The following is a 25,899-nucleotide window of genomic DNA, read 5'->3' on the forward strand; positions in this document are numbered from 1 at the left end:
TTTATACTGTTTTCACCTACTTCCCTTTCTATACAAAATTTTTGGGAACATGTCTAACGTGTAAACAGAGAATTAGGTGTATTTACTTTTTAATTCCACTTATTTTTTTATAAAAACACAGTTCATAGCATGATTCAATTATTAAAGGTTTGCTCACTTGTGACATTAGAATTCTGACACTCTCTTACAAAAGGTCGCATTTAAGAAGAGCGAAGAAAGTGGAAAATTAAATATCTTTTTGGTAAAAATTACTTAAATTATAAATAAATATAGTCCTAGAATTATATTTTATGAAATAATTTTTAAACTCAAAACTGAGCGCGAAGTTTCGCCAATATGACGCTATCGTGTTACCTAAGCATTATGACCCTAATGAATACTTTCATAGAAGAAATGGATTTATCATAAATTTAGTTCACTAAAAACAAACTTTGAACATACTCATGATGCCTTATTTTACTATGCCTTGCCCACGAAAGTTTGGGGTCTTGACCACCAAGTCACGATTATTCTTATGATATATTCTAAGTACTTTTACATTCCTAGTCGTGCTTATTTAAATTAATTTAAATTATTACATCGGCGGTGGTCACTATAGCTGAATGGGTTGGTGCGTGTCTACCAATTTTAAGTGCACGGATTCGAAGCCCCGGGCACGAAATACCAAATGATAGAAAATATTGTTAGCGACAAAACTTCTCATAAAAACCCATTTGCCGTTCGGAGGCTGTGAGTAATTACATATTACAAAATGAATTCTTGTTAGTAAGTTATATATTCTTAAACCAATCTAGTGAGTACTTCCGTAACCTATATTTGAAAGGCATCGGGCTCAGATTGTCAAAATGTCCATCTTTCACGCTCATTGCCCCATTTATGATATCCTGATTTAAGCGGTATGTCCGGATGTACTCCATATCGTGGTCCATATTGGTTCTGAACGTACCGAGCAAGTTCTTGCTCATAAGCACATCCTTCTGAAAGCGAAATGTTTTTCCTACATATTTTACTTTTCCTCCACTTTTACTTTAAATTTCTAGAGTTAGCAACCCAGTGTCTTGCTAAGGGAGCCGATTTGTCAAGAGGAAACGAGAATGCTGCTTACTGAGCAAACCTTTTATTATTGAATCATGAGTTCATAGGACGATAATAATCAACGCAATTTTCAAAATTTTTCTAAAAATTCTGAGTAAAAAGTTTGAAATATTGATGAAAATTGACAAATTTTATACAAAGTTCGAAACTTTGCTTTACATGGTTTTTGTTGTGGTATGAACTATATTTTTATAAAAAAATACGACTCGCACTTTTTTATACCGAAATTCAATGATTTATAAAACCGCATACCCGAAATTAAAAAAAAATTATTTTAGTAAAAAGTTTGAAATATTGCTGAAAATTTGCCGTACTTTAACAAATTTTATTCGAATACTTGTTTTATATGGTTTTTGTTGTTTTTATTTATTATTTTTATAACAATTACTATTTATTTATATTTATAAAAAAATACGGCTCGCGGTTTATTAAACTGAAATTCAATGGTCTGTACAACTGCATACACGATTTTTTTTTTAATTCCAAATAAAAAGTTTGAAATCTTGCTGAAAATTTGCCGAATTTTTACAAATATTATGCTCGAACTTAATATTTTGCTTATATAACTTTGCTTTATATGGTTTTTTTTGTAGTATGAACTGTATTTAAAAAATATATATATATTTGAAATTACAAAATAAATAGTCACAACTTATATGGTTTACACTTTATTTTGACGCTGATTGTCTGTATATGTGCCTTAAAGGAAATGGCGTTGAAGCCTCTTAAGCCTCTCACAAATTTGCTAATAATTTCTAGCTTCGCTTTAGAGTTTAAATATTTTTTGAAGACTTACAGCTTTTTAAAATTTTTTTTTAATGAAGCCTATGGATTTTATTTGCCTTACGATTGCAAATCCGCGTTGCTTCCAAAATGTACAAAGTGCAAAATGTTGCATAAACGTGGCTTGCCAAAACGAGACTGTTTGAAAAACCTCTGCTGAAAAACAAAAACCAATTCAATCGTTTGTATTTGTAAGCTACATATATTTTAAATTTATTCATACACTTAATATACACGTATTCAATTGTGGTTGAGTATATCATTCGTTTGCCGCTTGCGTTCGCAAATATGTACTCTCTAGCGCTACTTCTAAGACATGGGAAACATTCATCAGATTCATGAATGCTCTTTAATTTAGTTTTAATTTTTGTTTTATTTTTTATTTTCTTTTTGTTTTTTGTTTTTTTTTAGAAAAGTTGTATTATTTATTTATTATGCATATATATATATATAGCAATTTTCTTTTTGTTGTTGTATGTATGTAGTAGAAATGCTTCTTAATCCATATTTTCATAATAATAAATGTATCATATTTGTATATATTTTGTTTCCGTTACTTCTGCTTTGTTAATTTAAACCAACTACAGCTCTACTTGCACTACTGTTTAACCGCTCAATTGCTTGCTATTCGACTTCCTTCTCCCCACGGTGTCCGGAGTTCTACTATACGCGTTTCTATTCCTCTGCCGGTTTCGTCAACTTCGCTTAGTCATTATGATCAATTTTAACATCACTACCGTCAAGCTTCTTTTGTATCATCTAACATGTTGTTGTTGTTGTTGTGGTTTTGGTGATGGTGTTGGTGCTGCTATAGATTGCGCTTTATCCAAAATTTATACTTAAACAAACACCTTGGCCAAGCCATCTGCTCCGGCGCTAGCGATGTATGGTTTGGTAGCATGGAACGCCACATCGAATATACTTTCATCGAACTTCTTGCGATGCGCTGTAATCTCTTGCACACATGTCTTATTGTCCAAATTCCAAAGTCGTATCGAGCAGTCATGTGAGCCCGACAGCAAGTACAGCCCATGCGCGTCCACGGCGAGCGACGTGACAGGCTCCAAATGTGCCACCATCGAATGTATCAACGTCCCCGATACGTTATCCCAGAAGCGTATGTGACGATCCTCATGTGCAGTGATCGTTATAGGCAGCGTCGGATGCGATACCACTTTGTTAATAAATTTCCCCGTATTGCCAGACATCTCCTGAGCAGCCTCCAATTTGACCACCTGCTTGCCGGTCTCTGTGTCATACACAATACAATGTGCACTATTATATGCCACGACAATGTGATCCACCTCGTTGCGCACAAAATCAACCGATGATGGTGTACCTTCAGCCTCGGAAGCAGTGTAGGTGCGCAACAGCGGTTCCTTGGTGTACGGCGACCAGAGTTTCACGGTGCCATCGGCTGAGCATGACACAATATTGCTATGCATCGTAGTCAGACCCCACACGGCGTCTGTGTGGCCCTCCAATGTGCCAGAGTGTACGCTCGGATCATAGCAATCGTAAGGATCGATATTGGGCGATGGTAGTTGCCAACATTCAATGTTACCATCCAAACCGCCCGAATAGCAAAATTCACCGGTAGTGGACATGCCGAGACACAGTACGGGGCCGGTGTGCGCACGGAACGTGTACAATGGCTCTACATCGAGACTAGCTGACTTTTTGGCTTGTACCGTTTTCTGTAGATTCCACAATTTGAGTGTGTGATCTTCAGAAGCGGTGATCAGCACCGGCTCTTCCGGGTGGAAAATCAATGCGCGTACACCATCGAAATGCGAACGCAGCGTATATTTGGCGTTCCAGGTTTTGCGGTAGCTACCAGTACCGCCGCCAGTGCCGTCCTTGGCGTTTGCATCGTACGAACTCTCCGCCTCGTTATTCACCGTTAGTTGAGCTAACTCGCCTAGGCCGAGCGAAGCATCAACCTCTTCGTCGCCACCGGCTGTGACGGCGGTGATAAGATTGCGCCGAGCCGCGGCTGAGGCAGCTACGTTGTTAGCAGTGTTGTTCAATTGTTCCGTGGTATTCGATGATGAGTATCCTTAGAGGGGGGAGATATATGTCAGGGATTGGATGTGTGGTGTGGGAAGAAGAGTGGATAACGGCGATGGGATGGGTCCATTTAGACATTTTTTTTGAGAGAGTTGTGATGAGCAAGGTTAAACCAGGTTTTGTAATAGATGTGATGGAAATTTTGATAAATATTTCATAGAAAGGAAGAGTAAAAAAGAAATTAATTAGTTTCAAGCAAATATATATTTGTATATTTTCTATGAAAAAGCAATATTGTATCTAAATTATGAGAGGTTCATATTGAAAGGTTGCTGATAGACAGAAAGCGATGGCGAGAGCAAACAGCAAACAGCAAAGGAGAAGATTATTTTATTTTATTTATTCCGGCCAAGGATTGTCACTTCAGCAGCATTCACCATATAAATGTATGGGGAATGTTTATGCTGCTACTGCTGCTTTTTCGATTATGATTAAAAATAATAAAATAAATAAAAAATACAAATTAGTAGGGATATTAAAATTGGAAAAATAAAATAGATGCTTTGCATTTCAATTCAACCGGGCCTATTCGGGACATGTTCTTCGATTTCGATGTAACTCAAATATGTTGCTCTCTGGTCAAAATAATGAGACACGTATTTTTTTGTTCGCCCGAAAAAAAAATTTTTCCAGCTTTTACGGCAATTTTTTTCGGCTCAAAATCGATTTTTTAATTATATAACTTAGTCAAAAATGAACCAATTTTAATGATTCTGGGATTCAAAATGGAGCGGCTAGTCATTTTAAGAATCGATTCTAATTTCTTGAATTCAAAACATCGAAACTTCAAATGAAATGGTTGTTTTCTGCGACAAGACACGGCAGAGTGGCGTGCGATGGCATAGGGGATCATTACCTTCCCACACAGCGAAAGTTCGGTCTTCTTGGACTATTCCATTGACTCCCGGGCATTCATCGCATTCTTTAAATACGCATGCATCGCTGTTTACTGAACAGACTCCGGCAGAAAGGACGATATTACGCAAATTCAAAACTTCGACACCATACCCATTTAAGCAATGTTTCAGGTCCACTAATAGTAATTCAAAATTAGTGCAATGAATGCACAAACAAACTTGCTTCATAGGTGAAAGGACAACCCATTTCGGCTGGAGAGTGTAAAATTTGGAATGGCCGGAAAAAAAATATTCACTTTTTGAAATATTAAATTTCGAAAAAATTTCGCACTTTTTGTTTTTTGCATAATAAAAAAAAGCCAACTACTTTTTTGCTATTGTTTGTACATGAAGTCGCCCGTGCAAGTAATGACTCTCATTTTGAACCCAGAATCAATAAAATCGGTTCATTTTTGACTAAGTTATTAGCAATTAAAAAAAAAGTTGTTTCTTATATAATTAAAAAAATCGATTTTGAGCCGAAAAACAAAATTGCCGATAAATCTTAAAAAATCAATTTTTCGGGCGAACAAAAAAATACGTGTCTCATTATTTTGACCAGAGAGCAACATATTTGAGTTACATCGAAATCGAAGAACATGTCCCGAATAGCCCGATTGAATTGAAATGGAAAGCACCATAAAATAAATAAAAAAATACAAATTAGTGGGGATATTCAAATTGGAAAAATATAGAAATTAGTGGGGGGAAAAATTAAATAAATAAAAAAGCAAATTAGTGGGGAACAAATAAAATAAGTTAAAAATACAAATTAGTGGGGATATTCAAATTAGAAAAAATTAAATAAATAAAAAATACAAATTAGTTGGGAAAAAAGTAAAAAAAAAAAAAAAATACAAATTTGTGGGGGTATTCATTCAAATTGGAAAAAAATACAAATTAGTGGGGGGGAAATTTAAATAAATAAAAAAAATACAAATTACTCCATTAATAAAATAAAAAAAAAAAAATTAAATAAAGAAAAAATACAAATTAGTGGGGATATTCAAATTAGAAAAAATTAAATAAATAAAAAATACAAATTAGTGGGGATATTCAAATTAGAAAAAATTAAATAAATAAAAAATACAAATTAGTTGGGAAAAAAGTAAAAAAAAAAAAATAATACACATTAGTGGGGATATTCAAATTGAGGGGAAAAATACAAATTAGTAGGGGAAAAAATAAAATAAATAAAAAATAAAAATTAATAGGGATATTCAAATTGGAAAAAATTAAATAAATAAAAAATACAAATTGGCGTTTTTATTGTCGTAATTCATTATTTAGTTAAATTCGCACTACCTTTTGCTTTTATTTCATATTGCACAGCGTAAAATTTACCGCGAAAAAATGTTTGTTAGTACAGTTTGGAAAATTTGCTGTTTTCCACTCGCCCGAAATGCATTCACAATAAGAGGCAGGAGTAAAAAAAAGCCAAAATGCTTAATTATACTTTTGAAAAGGAACAACTATTTATAAGAATAATAAGCACCTTCGGTTATTAGATTTATATCATTCAGAAGCTGCTCCCCAACCTCGGCATCAAGATCTTTTAAATATAAAAAAAAAATGAAAAAAAGAACACAAAAAATACAAAATAATTGTTGAAATAGAAAGAAGCGAAGAAAATGTCTTGTACTTGTTGTAGCTGATTTTATTTCTTTGGTTCGCTCAGTGCGACTGCGCAACAGCTGCGTGATTTTATTGCAATGAAAATGAATTGAATTCGATTATATTTAAATACATAAGTGAGGGCGGAAAATGAGAGAATACTCGAAAACGAACTAAAGTAATGTAAACAAGTGGTGTGAAGAAAAAGTGGAAAATTGGATGAGGGACGAAGGTTTTTTTTTTTAAACTTCGCTTAATGACTGACTTTGAAGCTTAGAGGTGGAGAAACTATCATAAAAAATAGTAGCCTTGGAACTTGAGTTATCTTTGGAAAGTCGAATTAATTTAAAAAATCCGCTACAAAAAATGTTAGTTAATATTTTTATACGAATTACCTTAAAAATGTGTTTTATCTAAAAATAAGCTTAAAACAAATGTTTGCTAATTATGTGTTTCCTTCAATGAAAACTAAAGGTTTTGAATATTGGAAAGCAGTAAAGAAAAGCGCAACGATAACGACATTTGCATACTTATTTGGTAGTGAGAAATATAAAGGATAGATAAGCTAAGCATAGTTCGAGGGCTTTTATTTATAGGAAGAAAAAAGTTATATTTTATCTAATCATTTTAAAATTGTGTAAGTTGAAATTTTTTTATCGAAACTGTCATAATTATATATTTTATATATAAAGGGTGATCAGATCGGCGACAATTTTTCCAATAGGGGTTTTTTGACCGATCACGCGTAACTAGTGTCAAACGAAATACATAATTTTTTTCAGCATTCATTGACATTTCATCATAGAAAACTCACGCTTCGACAACGTTTACAAATCGTCCAATTAATTGTATTACGAAAATCGACGCTCTGTGAAAAGTGTTCATGGCGCGCTTAGGCCAACTTTTGGCGTATAACAAAACAAATCATCGGCAAAATAGAGAATAATTTTACATTACTAAATGATACTCGACCGATTAGACCAGGCACAGCCGGAAGTGAAGCGAATATTGCAGCAGTAAATGAGAGTTTTGCCGAAGATCCGGAAGAATGGATCGGCGCCGATATCAACAACTTGGTATATAGACTGTTCAATAGACAGGGCTAGTTTACTGGGACAGCAGCCTTTGGTCGGGAAAAACCCGAGTCATTCCGGTGACGTAGAACCGGCTGCCATGGAAAACCCACTCAACCAACACCCCTCGCCCTCTGGACCCAACCTGTCGAAACAGCATGTTTCCTGGGTCTACCTTTAGATGACGACCGGTGAAATGCTTTACACTGACGGCGCTTTTCTTACTGCTACAACAACAACAACTTGGCCTATCTTATAACACTACTTGGGCGATTTTACGCAAAGATCTTCGTTTTAAAGGGTAAAAATACAGCTAGTCCAATATTTGGAAACGGCCGATCTTCCAAAGCGTCATGATTTCAGTCGTTGGGCTCTTGAAAAACTCGCCGAAAATCCGCCAGGGACCAAAATTTTGTTCAGTGATGAGCCTCGTTTTTAGCTTATTAGGTACGTCAATAAGCAAAATTGCCGTATTTGGACTAAAGAGCCGGAAGCCATTCAGGAACAGCCATTACATCGCCAAAAAAACAACCGTTTAGTGCGGCCTATGAGCTGGAGGTATTATCCGCCCATATTTCTTCAAAGACGAGGTTGGTGCCAATGTAACAGTGAATGATGAACGCTATCGCGCCATGATAAACGATTTTTTGATGTTGGAAATTGAAGCCCGTGATCTTCACAACATTGGTTCCAGCAAGAGGGCACTACCTGCCATATAATCCGTGAAACAATTAATTTACCGTGTCATCGTTTCGGTGAGCAGTTTATCTCTCGTCTGGGGCCAATCCACTGGCCACCAAGATCATGTGATATCACACCTTTGGACTTTTATTTGTAGGGATATGTAAAGTCTAAATGCTTCGTGGATAAACCAGCTTCGATTGAGGCATAGGAAACCAACATTACGAAAGTTGTTTACGACATACCGACAGAAGTCATCCAGCGAGTCATTCAAAATTGGTGTTTACGGATGGTCGAATTACGACGCAGTTGCGGCTAACATTTGAAAAGGACGGTTCTAAACAAAAATAATTAAAGTTGTACAATCAATTTGAATTTTCGTTGTTTTATTTCAATTTAAAATACGAAACCTATAAATTGATCACTCTTTATATATAATATAATTGGCGTTTACACCATCTTTGGGTGTTTGGCCGAACTCCTCTTCCTATTTGAGATGTGTGTCTTGCTGTTGTTCCACAAATGGAGGAACCTACAGTTTCAAGCCGAGTCCGAACGGCAGATATTTTTTACGAGAAGCTTTTTCATGGCAAAAATACACTCAGACATTTGCCATTGCCCGCCGAGGGACGGCTGCTGATAGAAAAAAAACTTTTCCTATCACTTTGGCGTTTCATGCACGAACATTCGAACCTACGCACTTCCGAATGGTAGTCACGCAACAACTCATTCGGCTACGGCGGACTGTCATAATTACTCAAACTAATTTTTTTAATTGCCAGCCGTCGGAATCGAATGGCCGGCCGCAAACCGAATTATATATAAATTTTTACTAATGGATTTTACTTATTCAAGGTATAAAATTAGTTTGCAAGTCAAGTATTGCTTCAGCTACTTGCAACAAAAAGTCTCTCTTATTAATGCATGAAAAATTTAAAATTCTTTTGTCATACATCCTTTTTACCGAACAGTTTGTTATATGGCATGAGAACAATAAATTTAATAAATATTTATTATATTATTATACAAATTATATTTAAGAAATGAAATTTAAAAATTGAAAATTGTGGTAGTTTAATTTTTAGCTCACTCAAGTGTTTATTTAAAAAGTTACGAAACAAGGCGAATTTATTAAAAGTGGTATCCAAGGATGATAAGTACTTGATTCGCCTTGGGTAGTATCGGTAAATCAGCTGTTTTTTTTTTTGTTCATTCGCCGCGTCCATGTAGCTGTCAGCACTGAATGAAACAAGGCGAATTCATTTGTTGTTTTCTACTTTGCCAACACTTTGCCGTGACAATCAAACGCACAAAACATTGTTGTTGGTCTAGTGCCACCACCACCTTTAATGAATGCGCCTTGATACGAATAGCAAAAATCAAAAAATTAAATTGAATGTATAGAATTTGCACAGCGAATAAGTGAAATTTGCTAAGGGTAAAAACAAGTTGATGAACGAAAACATTCTCCCGTTATTAAGGGGTTAGGGGTAGTCGGAATTCTCAAAAAAATTATTTTTTTTTTTGCATTTTCTGTGAAAATTTGAAGTGGAGCCGACAAATACTTTTCGAGTTGTTCGACAATTTCGGGCGCCCCGGAGCTCGATAGCAAAACAAGTGCGTTTTTCTCAAAACTAAGTTTTTTGAACTGTTGAGATCACTGTAACTTAAAAGCCGCTTTTTAGATTTCAATAAAATTTATACTGTTTTTGAGAAGGATTTTTTTTTTCTCAAAAATTTCGATTTTTTTAAACAAATAATTGTCGGTTGTTTTATCGAAAATCTGAAAAATATTTCCTGCGGCCGCCAGGAACAAAAAAAAAAAAGCTTCAATCAGGCACAAGAACTAATTTCTCTTGTCCGATTGATTTTAGATGAATCTCCAAGAACTTGTGATGATCACCGCAAGCGACTTCTGGAGAAACGGGCTCCACACAAACAACAATAACTTTTACAATTATTAATTTTTTTTTTTTGAAATTTTGCTAAAGTCAAGTCAAAACATGATGTATTAATGCTAAGTTTTTATTTTTGTAAAATATTTGTAAATAGTCGCAAAACAAAATTATTGAAAATCATCATTTTTTGGGCCTCTGACTACCCCTAAACCCTTAACTCACTCGCAAAAGAAAGTAAAATGTATCCATGTTTGCCGCCAAAAGTGTGATTATTATATTTACAATTATTAAAAGTTATTATTTTATTAAAATTTTTATTCAAAAACTTTCCATTTCACTCGTTCTTACTATGAATATTAATTTAGGTATTGTTTTTTTTTTTGACCAAACCCTATTTCTTTCTATTTTCAAGCTTACAAAAAGGCATTAAGCGTTTATTCTTGATAAGAACTTTCTTTCATTACCAGCCATTACAAAAGTGCAAAGCAAGAGAAAGGAAAATCGTACCAAATTGTCGTTATGTAGATAAGTAGATGCATAGATGCGCGATAGAATAAAATTAATAGTGAAGAAGCAAATGGCAAGAGTACGCATTTTAGTAAGTATGTATTAGACAATAGTTGCAATATTAGTACATAAATTCAAGTATTTGCATACATTCACGCGTATGTACGTAAGTATGCGTGTATAGTTTTTTTTTTATTTTTTCTTTTTTTTTTTTTTAAATTTTTGTCAAATTCGTAACTTTATGTCCTACCTTCGCTAATCATATCCTTGCTACACTTGTTACGCTTTGTAGTCTTCACATCGGCATCATCATTCTCACCAGATACCATTTCGAGATCATCGGAAATCTCATCATCATCGGACATTTCAGTAGTGCCAAGAAATTCAAAATTAGCCATTACCGCTGCTTCAGTATCTAAAATTATGGCATCGTTTTGTTGTGCTTTCTTAGCTGGTGTGCGACGACCTAACAAACACAATTATGTAATTGAAAATTATCAATAATTTGAAATTCATTAAATTCATTACTAACCCTCGGATTCCGCAGCACGCTTATTATTCTCATTGCCATTGATGTTGGGACTGACATTCTCCTCCTGTTCGGAGTTATTATTGAGACCAAGTATGGAGCGCACCCGATTCGAACGCACATCGATTATATTATCTGTGTAACCGATTTCGGCCAAATACTGCCGCAGCATTTGTCTGCCCTGTCGCCAAGTTGTATTCGATACTGAACTGTAGGGTACTTCGGAATCGGGCGCAACCTCACTGCCGAGACCGGCATCATCTGTTGGCGGTTTCAATTCGTTCAATTGAGGCGGATCAGTACCATATTTTAGTCGATAGAATTTGGCACGCTCTTGGCGCAAAGCGTACTCTAACATTTTAATGCGTCGTGTTAGATCGGACTTGAGGCTCTCGAGACATTTTCGTTCGCCCAATAGCATGGCTATGCGTGCCTGATAACAACAGATTCAGAAAAAAAGGGGAAATTAATATTTTATTTTATTAGGCCGTACATAAATATATTCAAATATACATTTTTAAAACTTTTTAAATAAAATTACATATAATAAAATTATATTTACTATACAAATATTAATAAATATCGGATATTTCAAAAGTGACGCTTAGATGTCAGTAGTGAACAATTCCCAGACTGTACCTTTTTTATGCCATCTTTGAAATTTTTCAAGTAGACAGATGTAAAATTTTGCACGATAGAAAAATGCATTAAAAATATTGAAACTTATTATTATTATTATTAGAAGGCCATTACGCACTGCGACCAGAGCTGATCTATTGTGAAAGGCCTACTTTTGTAACAATAGAGTTTTAGGCTTTTTAAAAATTTTAGTACAATTTTGGGTTTGTTGTTCCAAAGATTGCATGGAGATACTACGATACCACCAAGGTGATGAAGTCTCTGTCTGCCCAACGCAGGACATTCACAAAGCACATGTTCTGAGCTTTCTATGTCCATTTCGCAAAAGCGGCAGACATTGGTCTCAGATAGCCCAATATTATTTAGATGATACCTCAGGCTGTAGTGACCTGTAAGATATCCTGTTAAAAGACGCAGATCTACTCTGCTTAGTGAGAGAAGCTTGTCTGATATTCCTTTGTTGGGACTTAGGAATAGTTTGGCTTGACGCTGACCGGCACAGTTTAGCCAGTGGCAGCAAATTTTCTTTCTTCCCATTTCCTAAGGAATTCATTAAAGTGGCCTTTTGTGAGACCACAGAAAGGCTCAGGACCAGTAAGTTGCATATTTGCTCCTTGTTTTGCAAGGTCATCAGCCATTTCATTTCCCTCATGTCCTTCATGTCCCGGAATCCAGCCTTGTGTTACTATGTTGAGGTTTCCTAACGTGTTGAGAAGGTTTAGGCAATCATTTACTAATTTAGAGGTGATAGTTGTTGATATTTCTGCCTGGAATATTGTTGGGTAGAGTCCCATCGGAATCGATTTTTTGAATTTAGGCCCATTGATTCCTGCCCCTGTTCTACCATTTTCCAATTTGGACCCATTAGTAAACCATAGCTGAGAGCTGGGTTTGAAAGTGATAGAATTAGTTCTGCAGTCTGTGCGTTCATTAATTATAACTTAGAAGTTCCTGAAGAGTATTGGTTTGGGTGATAGTATATCCTCATCCCTATGAAGAATGGGACTATTCAGGAAGTCTTCTAAGATCTTTAAATGCCCTTTCATATCCCCACTTGTAAGTTCAGATATACCTTTTAATCTTAAGGCACTCGAGCGAGCTTCCCTTTCAATCAAGATTGGAAGTGGTGGTATGTTCGGGAACAATATTATGAAAAATAGTCGATCTTTAAGAACAATTCAGATTGGTGAAAAAATTTCAAGAAATTGATTCTGTAGCGGATAGAAAAAGTACTGGCAGACCAAAAACTGGACGTTCTGTTAAGAAGATTGCTGATTTAGCGCAAAGTGTTGTCGATATCTCGACATTCTCAACAATTAGGCATTCATGAATCGACTGTTTGGCGAATTTTAACTGTAGACGTGCTTGTGGTGGACATTTAATTAATTTGAATAAAAATAGTGATAGGTTTCAGATTCTAAATTTTTACATTTTTCATTTTAAAACAATATCTAGGGGCGTTTTTGGAAAGACCCTTTATAAATAATTATATTATATTAAAATATTATACTTAATTGGGTTATTAGGCAATGAGGTTCAGACCCATTGCAGAAACGAGCTAAGCTTTTTACCAATCGTTTCACACAACAGTTCTACGTTACCGGAAGAACCCGGATTTATATTCGGCCAGAGATTCCCATTTCATCGACATACGCCGAAAATTATGAGATGTGAAGAAATGTTCTTTACTGATACAACAACAAGGACTTTTCAATCACGGAATTATGTTATGGCTTTCAAAATCGACAAAAATTATCGAACAAAATGCCATATATTTGATCTAAGTAATTCGGATAATCGTAACTATGTTAATCGTATAATAAATATTAAAATAACACTGTGCAACAAATTCAGGTTAGCAAAAATTAGGTCCATTCTGAGAGTGGCGGGTGAAAATAGAGGCGAAATTAGAAGACCCGTATCGCGCCGTTTTTTTATGTTAGTTCGAATTTTTTTTTAATCGGCCTTCGAAGTTCAAAATCGGAGCAAAATTGTTTATATGGTTTTTTGGTTATAACTCGTCGACTAATTGATATTTTTTCAATCTGTAAAAGCCAAATTATTGCTAGAGACCTGTGCAACAATTACAATTTTTGAAAAAATTGATTTCGAAAATTTTTGTGGTACTTATGAAACAATATACTGAAAATCGGCATTTGACTGCAAACTTCGAAGGCCGATTAAAAAAAAATTCGAACTAACATAAAAAAACGGCGCGATACGGGTCTTCTAATTTCGCCTCTATTTTCACCCGCCACTCTCAGAATGGACCTAATTTTTGCTAACCTGAATTTGTTCCACAGTGTTATTTGACTTTTTTACATTCAGTTTCATGTTCGGAAAATGAATTTTTAGTAAAAATAAACAAAATAAACTATGAAAAGAAGCTATTTCTCTTGTTGCGTTGTGAGCAGGTCCAACTTCTAAAAACTATACCAGCCTAAGAAATTGTTGCATAACATAGCCAAGAAACTTAATTGAAGTGACAGAAATCAGCTGAGCACTTACATATTATATAACCCCTCGTATATATCAAGGATGATAGATTTACTAGGTTTGGCCATTAGCTATGGTGAAAAAAAAAATTTTGCGCGCGACTGCGGGCATATGCCACGTTACAAGGGATTCGGCAGCCGAATTCTGCACGATCATTTTCGATAATCACTCATCCAATCAGTTGTTGCTCAGATGGCAACGAAGTGAGGTTGTGTTGATTTTCCATATATGACTAACACTCTATTTTTTTTTTGTAAACAAACCGCTTTGAGTCCCCTGTTACGCCAGCCAATCAGCTAATTCTGTTAATTTCGCTGAGAGCCGGTTAACGGTCTGATATTGCCCGCATCTGTAATATATTATTTCACCATGTGTACATATGTATACCACTCAGAGTTGTTTTTTTTTTACTTTCTTTTTCTGTGTAAGCCAATAAAAAAATTTCTTAAGTATTATGATTTTACTACAGCTTGTGAATCTCCCTAAATGTACTTGAAAGCATGCTAAAGCTAAGTAAAAATCTTGTTTTTTCACTATGCGAATATAATACGACATTCCTGAAGAGAATACATAAATAAATCCACTGTTAAGTCCACAATGTTTTTTGATAAAGCGATTACAGTTATTGTTTTGCGAAAAAAAAACATGTAATCAAATGACGCCCTTGTCTGATAATTCTATGAAATGCAAACATCGCATGTATTTGAGTACAAATATGAAAACACCAATACCAAGTAAAATAAAAGCAATACCAGTAGCCACATAATAAGTGCGACGTTTTAAATATTTCGCATTTTTAATTGATTATACAAACGTTTATTATTAATTGCGATGTACATATGTACATATTTTATTGTTAAAAGCGCAAAGTTGGGTAGACAGTGGGGTAAACTGTACTAAAAGAGGAGTAATATAATATTTTTGTTGAGGTTAATTATGCATAAAATGTAAAAAAAAAAAATTTATCAGAATAGATTTAAAGAATGTAAAAAGTTGTAACCCCTTTTCAAAATTTGTTAGAAATGGGTTCAGGGTTAAATAACATTTCTTCATTTATTTAAGCTTAGAATATCGCTTGAACAATATGTTCTCTTCCTTCTTTATCAAAATCATCGTGTTGTTGTTGTAGCAGCATAACCATTCCCCAAACATACATATAATATATGGGGACAGTCCTTGGCCGGATATAAATCCGAGTTGTGCCGATTACGTAGAACCGCCTGTGTTTGCTTTCGCCTTCGCCTACATTATCAACATTTTTAAATGTAGGACACAACAAAAAAAAATATTTTCCCCAAACATGAATGCGGAATGTTTGGGCTGTGACAACGACAACCAATAAAAGTACATTTTTATTATTCCTTTGTTACTTTTTCGTACTTTTCATATTTGTTCTAATTTTCCCTTGAGAAATTCGTGTATAATTGAAAATTTAGTTCACATAAGAAAATCGATATACCGTAAAAGTACGCAACATTTATTATTCATAGTTTATAAAAGTTAAAACAATGTTTCCGCAACTTACACCACACCCCAACTATATCTACATGCATAGTCAAAAAATGCGCTTAAAAATTTTTCCCAACAAACAAAAATTTAAATATTTATAAACATATTAAACAAATAAAAACATAACTTTCGAAGTAAAAAAATAGCTTCAAATCATGCGCGCACACGATCAGAAAAAGAATGACAACTTTTAGAAAACGAATTTTTTTTTGGCAAATACTATAATTAGTGATGAATTTTGCAATTAGTGATGAAAACTTTATCACCTGGAACTGAAAACTTGTATGCAAACTAAAATTTATTTTTGAATTAACCTCTAAAAAGTACACAATTTTTCCAAATCCGCACATACGCCATCAACACTAACAATGTAGCTTGAAAAAAATCATTGAGGGTGTGAAAAAAGGAGCAAATTATATATTTACTTATCACACAATTCATACAGAGCAACGACAAACCAAATAACTGCAAACACACAAAAAAAAAATATAATTTTAAAGTACAAAATAGGTCGAAATGTTGGGTAATAAAGCCAGAGATTATATGTACAGTACTAATTTTTGTCCAATTAACGCCTTTGACCAATCTGGCGATATACATCAGAGTTTGAACAACATATTTTTATAGCAGGGGTATAAGAGATCGAAATTTTTTATGTATTCGCAATATTTTCTTGCAGTTTTACAATCTATTTAAGTTTGTACATGCATCAGTTACATCACAAACGCCCTACTATAAAGTTTCCCGAACATTTGATATATGTATGTGTTTCTTTTTCTTAATTAAACTCTTCAAATATCACTTTATTTATTATAATATTTCCTCATTTACATTACACTACAGCGAGTCGGCAAATAGTTTTACGATCGGCTAAGAGAAAAATACAATAAAAAACCACGAATACAACTGAGTTGTTGCGTTATATTTCGAGAGCGCATGTACTTGTATGTTGTTGATAGAATTTTACTTCACTTCCTACAAACACCATAAATATACAAATACAGAATACAGGAGCATATACAACAAATCCCTCCTTTGTTGTTTCACTACTTCCCCACCTTTAGGGTAGCGCACTAATTCGGCATCGGAAGGATTACTTGTCTTTAAGGCGATTCATTAAACGATCTTTTTTTTTTTACTCCTTCATACGAATATGAGTGAAAATGCTGATTAGCCAGTGCATGTGCCATCGATTGAAGCAAGTGACTGATTGTCGAAAGGAGCCCACGTCTGGATACGGTTGGCAAATTTATTTTTCGAAAAAAAAACTACTAAATTTAATACCCAATATAAAGTCCAAATTATGCTCATCGTAAGTTGTTTTCTTATTCAATTTTAAATAATAATTCTTATTTTATATTACCAAAAATACGAAAGCAAAAGTTTTAAGCGCTTTTGTAATATTCCATGTAAAATAAACGTAAACAAATTGAATTAGCTCTCATTCCATTCAGCTGGTTGTTTGTTTTGGCTAAAAACTTTACTTTTTGAAACTGGTGTGAGCATATTACTAAAACATTAAAGCTTTATTTATTTTACTAAAAGAAGTTTCTCTTCCTACACGGTAAACATTTACTTATGTACATACATATGTATGCCTTAACAGTTTTCTTTCTTAGGCCCTGCAACAAAAATGGAGAATGTCCCATAAGAGGACTAGTTCGTTAATAATCATTGCACGAATGTTTGGACAGTTCGGCTGGTACAAAACGGATAGGGGAATCAATCTGTGTTCAGAACCAGTATGGAGACTATACATACACATATATAAGTATGTCATTACAGCACAGGTTGTGGAATATGATTGATGTCAAAGCCAGAGCAAAGTTAACCTAAACAATTATGGTAAATAATTTGTTTAGGGTGTGAAAGTGAACAATAATTCACTCAGAAACGGACTAGTTTCGAGCTAATCAAATACAGGTCAAGTTACTAGAGATTAAGTATGCATTTTTTGCTTAAATAGCGATTGTATACAAATAAACAAGAGTGGCGTGTAATGATGCCTTGGAAATTTGGGAAAATTTACATAATTTCCTTCATTTTTCGTTTTGTTGTTCTTCAGCATCTAAAACGAAAAGTGCTAAGCGAAGAGCATAGCAGTGCAGACGCAAAGGCATGGAGTGTGAAGAATATGAGGTTGATGGCAGCACTATAGCACTGAAAGAAGCTGAGTAATTGGAAATACTCATTCATATGCGGCAGCATAACATTCGAGGTAGTTTATTTTTACTTGAAATTGCCAATGGCAATGGCACTGAAAAATTTGTTGAGTTATCGATACTAAAGCGAAAATAGAATTAAGTGGGGTTGGTGGACGGAACGTGGGATGATTGCGAGAAAATGTGAGTTAAACATTGCTGACATTCTTTGGCATTTCCAAATATGTAGTTGGAAAAACAAGAATATTGCTTACACCAAAAGAATGAATTGCAGAGTAAAAGAAAGCAAGAGAGCAACAGTTCACAGCAATGTAAATGCCTAAATGCATATACATATACACACATACGCATGAGTGTGCATGTGTATATGCGTCGCCGCCCTCTGCAAACATTAAAATTTGCGTCAATATCATCGGCGGCGGTTAGTGCTAATTTAATTGTTAATTGATGGAATTATTTTGTTGCCATAACAACAGACCGACCAATTGCCCGGTCATTCATTAGTTAGTCAGCTGCGGCAGTTGGTCCCATGTGCATATACATAAGTACATACACACATCCATACTTCTAGAATATCTTAGGTTATTTAGTGGTGATGTTTGTAGTGGCAGCCAGCAGGCGTCACCACGTCGCAATGAATGCGTCATAGTTGTTAGAATGAAAACAATGTAGAGTAGGTGAGTTTAACGAATCATCACGATTATTTTACGCTGTGACACCCTTAATATTTATGAATTTTTGATTGATTTACACTGCAACGAAATTAATTGGTTTCGACGGCTCTGGCTTGAATTTTAACGTTACTTTATTTCAGCCACCGTAGCGGAGTGGGTTACCGTGTTCGAAACTCCGGTCAGGAAACACCAAATGATAGTAAACATTTTTTTTGTAAATGCAGTGGCCCCTCGGCTAGTAATGGCAAAGCCATGAAAAAAGCTCCTCATAAAAAACCATCTGCCGTCGGAGGGGGCATAAAACGGTAGGTCCCTTCATTTGTGGTAAAACGTCCACACAGCACAAATAGGAGGAGAAGCTCGTCCAAACACCCAATTAATGGGTGTTAGCACCAAATATGTATGCATATACACCTGCGTTCAAAATAATAGGAAACGAGCTAGACGATTTACTAAGTTTTAACAATTTTTTTAAATTTCATTTTTATATGTTTTCATGAAATTATAATGCGTTCCACAATAAAAACGATAAAACTCAAAGCTCCAAACCTTGGTTAAAATTCACTAAAATTTAACAACTTTCATAAAAAAACAAAAAAAAAAAACAAAAAAATACAAATTTTCAACTTTTTATTCAGAATTTACATAAGTGGCACGTTGATTTTTGAATGATCGATTTTAGATAAGGTGCTGAGCATTTTATTCCATATAAGAAACTTCCGAACATGTGCTTTGTGTGAAAGTAAATTCTTAACATCTTATGCAAAAAAATATTTTTTAAATCAACGCGATGTTTGAGTGAATTCGAATTTACACTTTATTACACTAAAATTTCATATACTGGCAGCCACCGTAGCCGAATGGGTTGGTGCGTGATTACCATTCGGAATTCACAGAGAGGTCGTTGGTTCGAATCTCGGTGAAAGCAAAATTAATAAAAAGTTTTTTCTAATAGTGGTTGCCCCTCGGCAGGCAATGGCAACGCTCCGAGTGTATTTCTGCTATGAAAAAGCTCCTCTTAAAAAATATTTGCGGCTTCAAACTGTAGGTCTCCTCCATCAAGACGCACGACACGAATAGGAGAAGGAGCTCGGCCAAACACCCGAAAAGGGTGTAAGCGCCAATTTTATACAGTGTACTCTCTCCTAACGTACATCTCTCTTAAACGGGCACATCCCATAAGCGAACATTTTTTTCAGTACCGCAAAAATCCTTAGGGATTTTTTAAAGTTTTCTCTTTTGAGCGGACAACCCTCCCACCCATAACAAAAAGCGGACACTTTTCCCCTCACCAAAGATATTTTAGTTCTTTTATAAGCGGACAATTTAAAAACTCTGCCTTGGAGTTATCAAAATCAATAAATTTGTTATATGTTGTTTATTTCATTCAAAAAGCGTGGAAGCAAGTGAGTCCATAGACAGCGAAAAATTGTTAAGGGGGGAGATACATGTAAAATGTTGGAAAAAAAAAAAATTTTTTTTTTCCCATAATATGTTAGTATAGACCTTTCAGAATATGTTACCAAATTTTTAGAACATAATTTTCAGTATTTCTCATATTATAGAGCGTAAACCGTGACAACTCTATTCTTTGCCTTCGAGCGCTGGGAGAGGTATAGTTACGTTGTATTCAAACATTAGACGCGTTTTTCTTAAAACTATATTTTTCGAATTGGCGTACACGATAACTCAAAAAGTTATTGACCGATCTTCCTGAAATTTTGCACACATCTTTCTAATGATATTACTTTCTATGTGAACCTACAAGTTTCCAAAAATTTTTTGAGAAAATAATTTTTTTAGAGCAAAACAACATGAAAAATTAGGGCCAAAATTCATTTTATTTTCTTTAAGCATTGTATTTCGTGAATTTTTAATTTTTTTTTAATTTTTTTAGGTTCACCGACAAATTATGACATTAATAAACACAAAAATGTTTGTTTTTTGGTTTTCAGATCACTAGAAACGATGCTAGAATGCCCGCCGATTAAAAAGCCTCGCTCCGACCTTCAAAGGAAGAATTTCACGTATACCCGCCATTTTAAATTATTATAATCAAAACATTTTTTTTTTTTATTTTAATATTTAAACAAAATACATGCCAATTTTTAAAAACATATAATGACTCTTTAATAAAAAAAATAAATCACAAACATCAAGGAAAATTTAAGCATTTACATGTATCTCCCCCCTTAAGGCAAAGCTGACTTAGAGAAAACAAATTTCCCTAATGGCGATAGAACGATTATACCGCAGAGGATGAGCTTCCGCTATCGGCAATTGCTCATCTCACCAACATTATTATTACAGCTCAGAAAGAAATTCAAGTTGACGACGAAACTATATTTTAATTTTGGTAATCAAGTCTTCAAGTGGCAACTCTCGCTGATCAACTCTCCTTAAGATGAACTAGAAAATTGACGACTAATTCACTGCTTATAAAAAGGCTTATTTAGCAACGAGAAAACTAAACGCTCTTTCTTTATATCACAGCGACCTCAAAGGCTTTGACTTGCTTAACGATCTTCATATATATCCCCAAAGTATTGCAATTAAATGAAGAACTCGCGAAACTAAAATATCTGACTTTTTTAAATGAATTTGAATACATTGCATAACAAAATTTATTTTTACATTTGGCGTTTGTTTACAAATTCGGTTTATTTTGCCAAATATTTATGTGTATATCTATTCTGGCTTTGGAAATAAAACTGATTAAATATTAAAGATCAGTCACAAATTATTTTAACTTTTTTTTTACACTTTTCTCATAAGCGGGACCTCCCATAAAGGAAAAATATTGCAGTCCCTTATGTGTCCGCTTAAGAGAGAGTACACTGTATATATATGTATATATACAGGGTTGCCCACATTCGACGGACCCATGTGTTTATTGGGCCCATTCCAATCGACGAGGCTTGTCCGCAGCCAACAATCTTTGCGTCAATTGAACCTTATACGGGAATAAATGCAAATCAATGCGGATAATTCGTTGTAATGAGGTCCGAGCAATGCCCAACTGCTGAGAACGGCGATTTTGGGATGTCCTTGCCGACGTCTCAACACTGGCCCGTACAAGAGCAATTTGGCCTCTTTGGATTAGAAAGAGCATCACCAGTCGAAAACCTTTCGTACAAACGTTTAATGGTGTTCTTAGAAGGCGCACTTTTCACATAATTTAATTTTTTATACGCACGTTGAGTTTTCACAATTGACTTCTTTTGTTGAATGTAAATTTCAACAATTTGGGAGCGCGCGCGTGGCGTGTACTGTTCCATGGTTAAAATCTGACGTCTCTGTCAAAAGACACAGGATTGCCAGATGGGTCCGTCGAATATTGGCAAACCTTTATACAAAACTGCACGCCTTGAAGTTTTCTAAAGTTCAAACGTTGACAATTTTTGAAATTTTTGTGAATTTTGTAAAGGTTGGAGTTTCGAGCTTTACAGTTTTTGTTGTATAATGACTATAATTTTATACGAACATAAAAAATATATATGTATGTATATATACAAAGAAAAAAAAACTTAAAATTTGATGATTCCTCGCGCTCCAATTATTTTGAATATACAGGGTGAACGATATGAAGTGTTGCCTATTCAAAACACCATAACTTTTTTGTGTGAAATTAGTTTTTATTGATTTCAAGGACAAAATTGTTCAAAAATGATTAAAATTTTATCATACAGTTAGTAACATAAATAAGTATACAGGAGCCTGGTTTATGGATTTGTTTGACGCTAACGCTAATCAAAATATTTTACACATGGTAATTGTGTACTGGGATAAGCTTTCATATGCGCCTCAATTAAGCTGTAAATTTTAGGTACCGTTATCCACGCTTTGCTTTGTCTTTGACGCCAGCGAAATTTATGTCACAAAAGTTAGTATACAGCAAACGATTGTTCAGTTAGCATAACATTTATTTTTACGTATTGATTAAAAAAGTTAAAGCTATTAAAAGAAAATAATTAAAGTGGGCGCCGTAGCCGAATGGGTTGGTGCGTGATTACCATTCGGAATTCACAGAGAAATCGTTGGTTCGAATCTCGGTGAAAGCAAAACTAATAAAAAAAAAAACATTTTTCTAATAGCGGTCGTCCCTCGGCAGGCAATGGCAACCCTCTGAGTGTATTTCTGCCATGAAAAAGCTCCTCAGAAAAATATCTGCCGTTCGGAGTCGGCTTGAAACTGTAGGCCCCTCCATTTGTGGAACAACAACATCAAGACGCACACCACAAATAGGAGGAGGAGCTCGGCCAAACACCTAACAGAAGTTTACGCGCCAATTATTAATTTTTTTTTTTAATTAAAGTAAGTATAAAAATTTAGGGAAGTACGTTTTGTATTAATTTTTGCGACATTTTTAGTAATGGCACCAAGAGGAAAAGAGCTTTCGGATGATTTAAAAAAACTGATTATAAAATATCACAAGGAACATAAATCATTGCGATAAATCGGTCATTTGATAGATAGGAGTTTTGCTACTGTTCAAAAGATTGTGAATTAATATTAAAGTGCGGGATGCACTAATAATAGACTAATAAAGACCGTTGTGGGCGTCCGCCGCTCTTAAGTCCCAGAGAAATAAGCTTAGTCGTACGGAAAATCAGGACATAGTGCTGGTTATCATGAGCGCAATGTTAGGAAAAAGCCCTTCTTGACCAAACGTTTTGGAACCAAGTCATATTTTCTGATGAGTGTAAGTTCAGTATCTGTGGATTTGATGGCCGTGAAAAAGTTTGGAGAAAAGTTAAAGCGGAATTGGATCCAAACAATATGACCGGCACTATGAAGCATTCCCCCTTCATGCTCTGTGATGGTTTGGGGAAGAATAGCTGCGAACAGGGTTGGAAACTTGGTATTTATCGAAAATATTTATGGACCGATATGGTTATTGAAATATTTTGAAAAATAATTTAAAAGAAAGCGCTACGAAATTGGGCCTTGGAGGAACGTTTATCTTCCAGCAGGACAATGACCCCAAGCATACATCCAACATTGTACGAGAGTGGCTGTTATACAATGTGCGAAAACAGCTGAAAACTCCGCCACAGTCCCCGGCTATCAACCTAATCGAACATTTATGGGAACATTTAAAGCGGCAAATACGTAAACATTCGATTAGAAATAAGGAACAACTGAAAAACGTCCTTCAAGAGGAATGAAATAAAATACCACCAGCTACAACTGAAAACTTGGTGAAATCAATGCTATCACAACTTAAAGCGATTGTAAAGTCTAATGGTTATCCTACCAAATACTAGGATTTGATTTTAATTATGTTTTTAATTTCACAAATTAATAATATGATGAACTGTATACTTACTTTTGAGACATGAATTTTTATAAAGTTTAATATAAAAAGCTATAATTTTGTTCCTTTTTAAAATTGTGTCCTTATTTGGATTAAATATGATTTTTGCATATCTTTCATGTAAATAAAACACAATTTTGTTATAACTTAGGTTGTTTGAAGAAATCGATTGGGGGAAAATTGAAAACGTGTCCGGTGTATACTTACTTCTGTTACTAACTGTATATTCACTTTAGCTCGATATGACCACCTTTTGCCTTGACTATAGCCTTCAAACGGTCAAAAAATGAGTTGCATGCTGCACGAATGTGATCTTGAGGCTTTTGGCTCATTCTCGTATAATCGCTTTTTTCAGCGCATCCATACTGGCATATTTTTTAGTCCTCACCTCAATCTCCAAAATGGACCAGATGGAATAGTCCATCGGATTTGCGTCTGGCGAATTCGAAAGCCATTGTGTGGACGAAATGAAGTGTTGAACATGATTTTTTAACCATTCTTGGTTCACACGAGCTTTATGAGACGGTGCCGAGTTCTGTTGGAAGGGCCATGGTCTACGTGGTCTGTTTGCTTGTCCACGGCTGTAAAGCAGCTTCTAAAACATTTTCCCGATAATAAGTCGTATTCACTTTGACACCAGGCTCGATAAAAACGATTGGAGAGCGTCCATCAGCGGTCACTGCGGCCCAAACCATTACTTGCGATGGGAAATCGCTTCGAGTGGCCATACGTAGGCTTAAATTCTCGTATGAGCGTTCGGTCAAATAAACACGATCGTTTTGAGTGAAACAGAAAAACACAATGTTGGGAAATTCGCCACGTTCGTTCAAGCGTAACAACTCCTTTGCTCTTTCGCACCGAACTTTTTTTTTGCTGGGGTGAAAGATAGTGTGCTTTTTGGAACTTGTAAGACTCGACCTTGAGCTCATTTTTAAATATGCGTCGAATGCTGTCTTGCGATATTTTCAGTTCTTTGGCCATTTTTCTTCCACTTCGACGTGGATTTCGTTCAAGTCGAGCCTTCACTTTCCGCACCATTTCTGACGTTGTCGCGGTTTTTTTTTGTCCACCTCCATAGCGTTTTGCAATGCTACCGGTATCATTGTAACGTTTTATAGTGCGAAACACAAACATTTTATTCACTTTGAGGTGACTGAGCTAACGAGCAATGGCTGGTTGCGAACGTTTGAATTCCATCACAGAAAAAAAATTCAACAAAACTGAGACGCAAATGCTTTTGATGGCTTATAAACAAAATATTGAACTGTCATTAGAACAATTTTGACGTGGATGTCATGAGCTGTTTTACAGATACATACAAGCAGCGTTAAGTTGGTAACACTTCATATCGTTCACCCTGTAGGTATATTCGAGTTATGTAGAAGGGTTTTATTTCGATAAGGGGAAATTGACTACTCGGAGGCGGCAGAAAACAGTGATGCTCCATTTGTGGATATAAAATTATAATAAATGTACAATTAATATTTACTTGTATTGTATAAAAACCAGAAAAAATAAACGATACCAAAGTACCGTTATAACTCGAACCATCAAGGGTGTGGTAATTAGCGTGCCAGCGCTAGAGAAACGTACCATAATTCACAGCAACCTACTAATTCATTGAGCGCCTCACTGTCTCGTTACTTCTGTCAAATATATTTAATATGTATGTGTCCATAAATATGTGCGCATGTATGTATATGAACGTGTAGGTATCGCATGTATGTTAAAGAGAAGGAAACGGATGGCAAAGGAGAAATGAAAAAAGCAGAAGATACCACGAAAGATACTCGTGCTGAGATAATGCTGACGTTTGACGTTGCCGGACAAACGATTTAACAGCTGTTACTGGCTGATAACTTTTGCAGCAAATATATGTGTATGTACACTAACACATACACATACACACATTCTCCGATTATTAGAGTAGTTAAACGGTGAAAAAGAAAAAACTGC

The 25,899-nt window shown here is 35.0% G+C and overlaps 1 protein-coding gene across 17 annotated transcripts in view; it reads right to left on the bottom strand.

Moving 5' to 3' along the window:
• Positions 1 to 2,060: 2,060 nt before the first annotated feature.
• Positions 2,061 to 25,899, bottom strand: part of LOC128864570 (striatin-3) — a 41,422-nt gene continuing 17,583 nt past the window's right edge. For 14 of the 17 annotated variants that reach the window (XM_054104305.1, XM_054104299.1, XM_054104311.1 and 11 more), the window contains exons 3-6: positions 11,150 to 11,579; positions 10,868 to 11,083; positions 6,340 to 6,396; positions 2,061 to 3,883 (exon numbers count right to left, since the gene is read on the bottom strand). In XM_054104305.1, coding sequence (XP_053960280.1) covers positions 2,718 to 3,883; positions 6,340 to 6,396; positions 10,868 to 11,083; positions 11,150 to 11,579 — 1,869 coding nt within the window. In that variant the 3' untranslated portion in view covers positions 2,061 to 2,717. Of the gene's footprint in view, positions 3,938 to 6,339; positions 6,397 to 10,867; positions 11,084 to 11,149; positions 11,580 to 25,899 lie in introns of all 17 variants that reach the window. The other 3 variants (XM_054104314.1, XM_054104313.1, XM_054104312.1) reach the window with 3 other exon arrangements.

Source organism: Anastrepha ludens, chromosome 5 (genome assembly GCF_028408465.1).
Source record: "Anastrepha ludens isolate Willacy chromosome 5, idAnaLude1.1, whole genome shotgun sequence".
Lineage (NCBI taxonomy): Eukaryota > Metazoa > Arthropoda > Insecta > Diptera > Tephritidae > Anastrepha > Anastrepha ludens.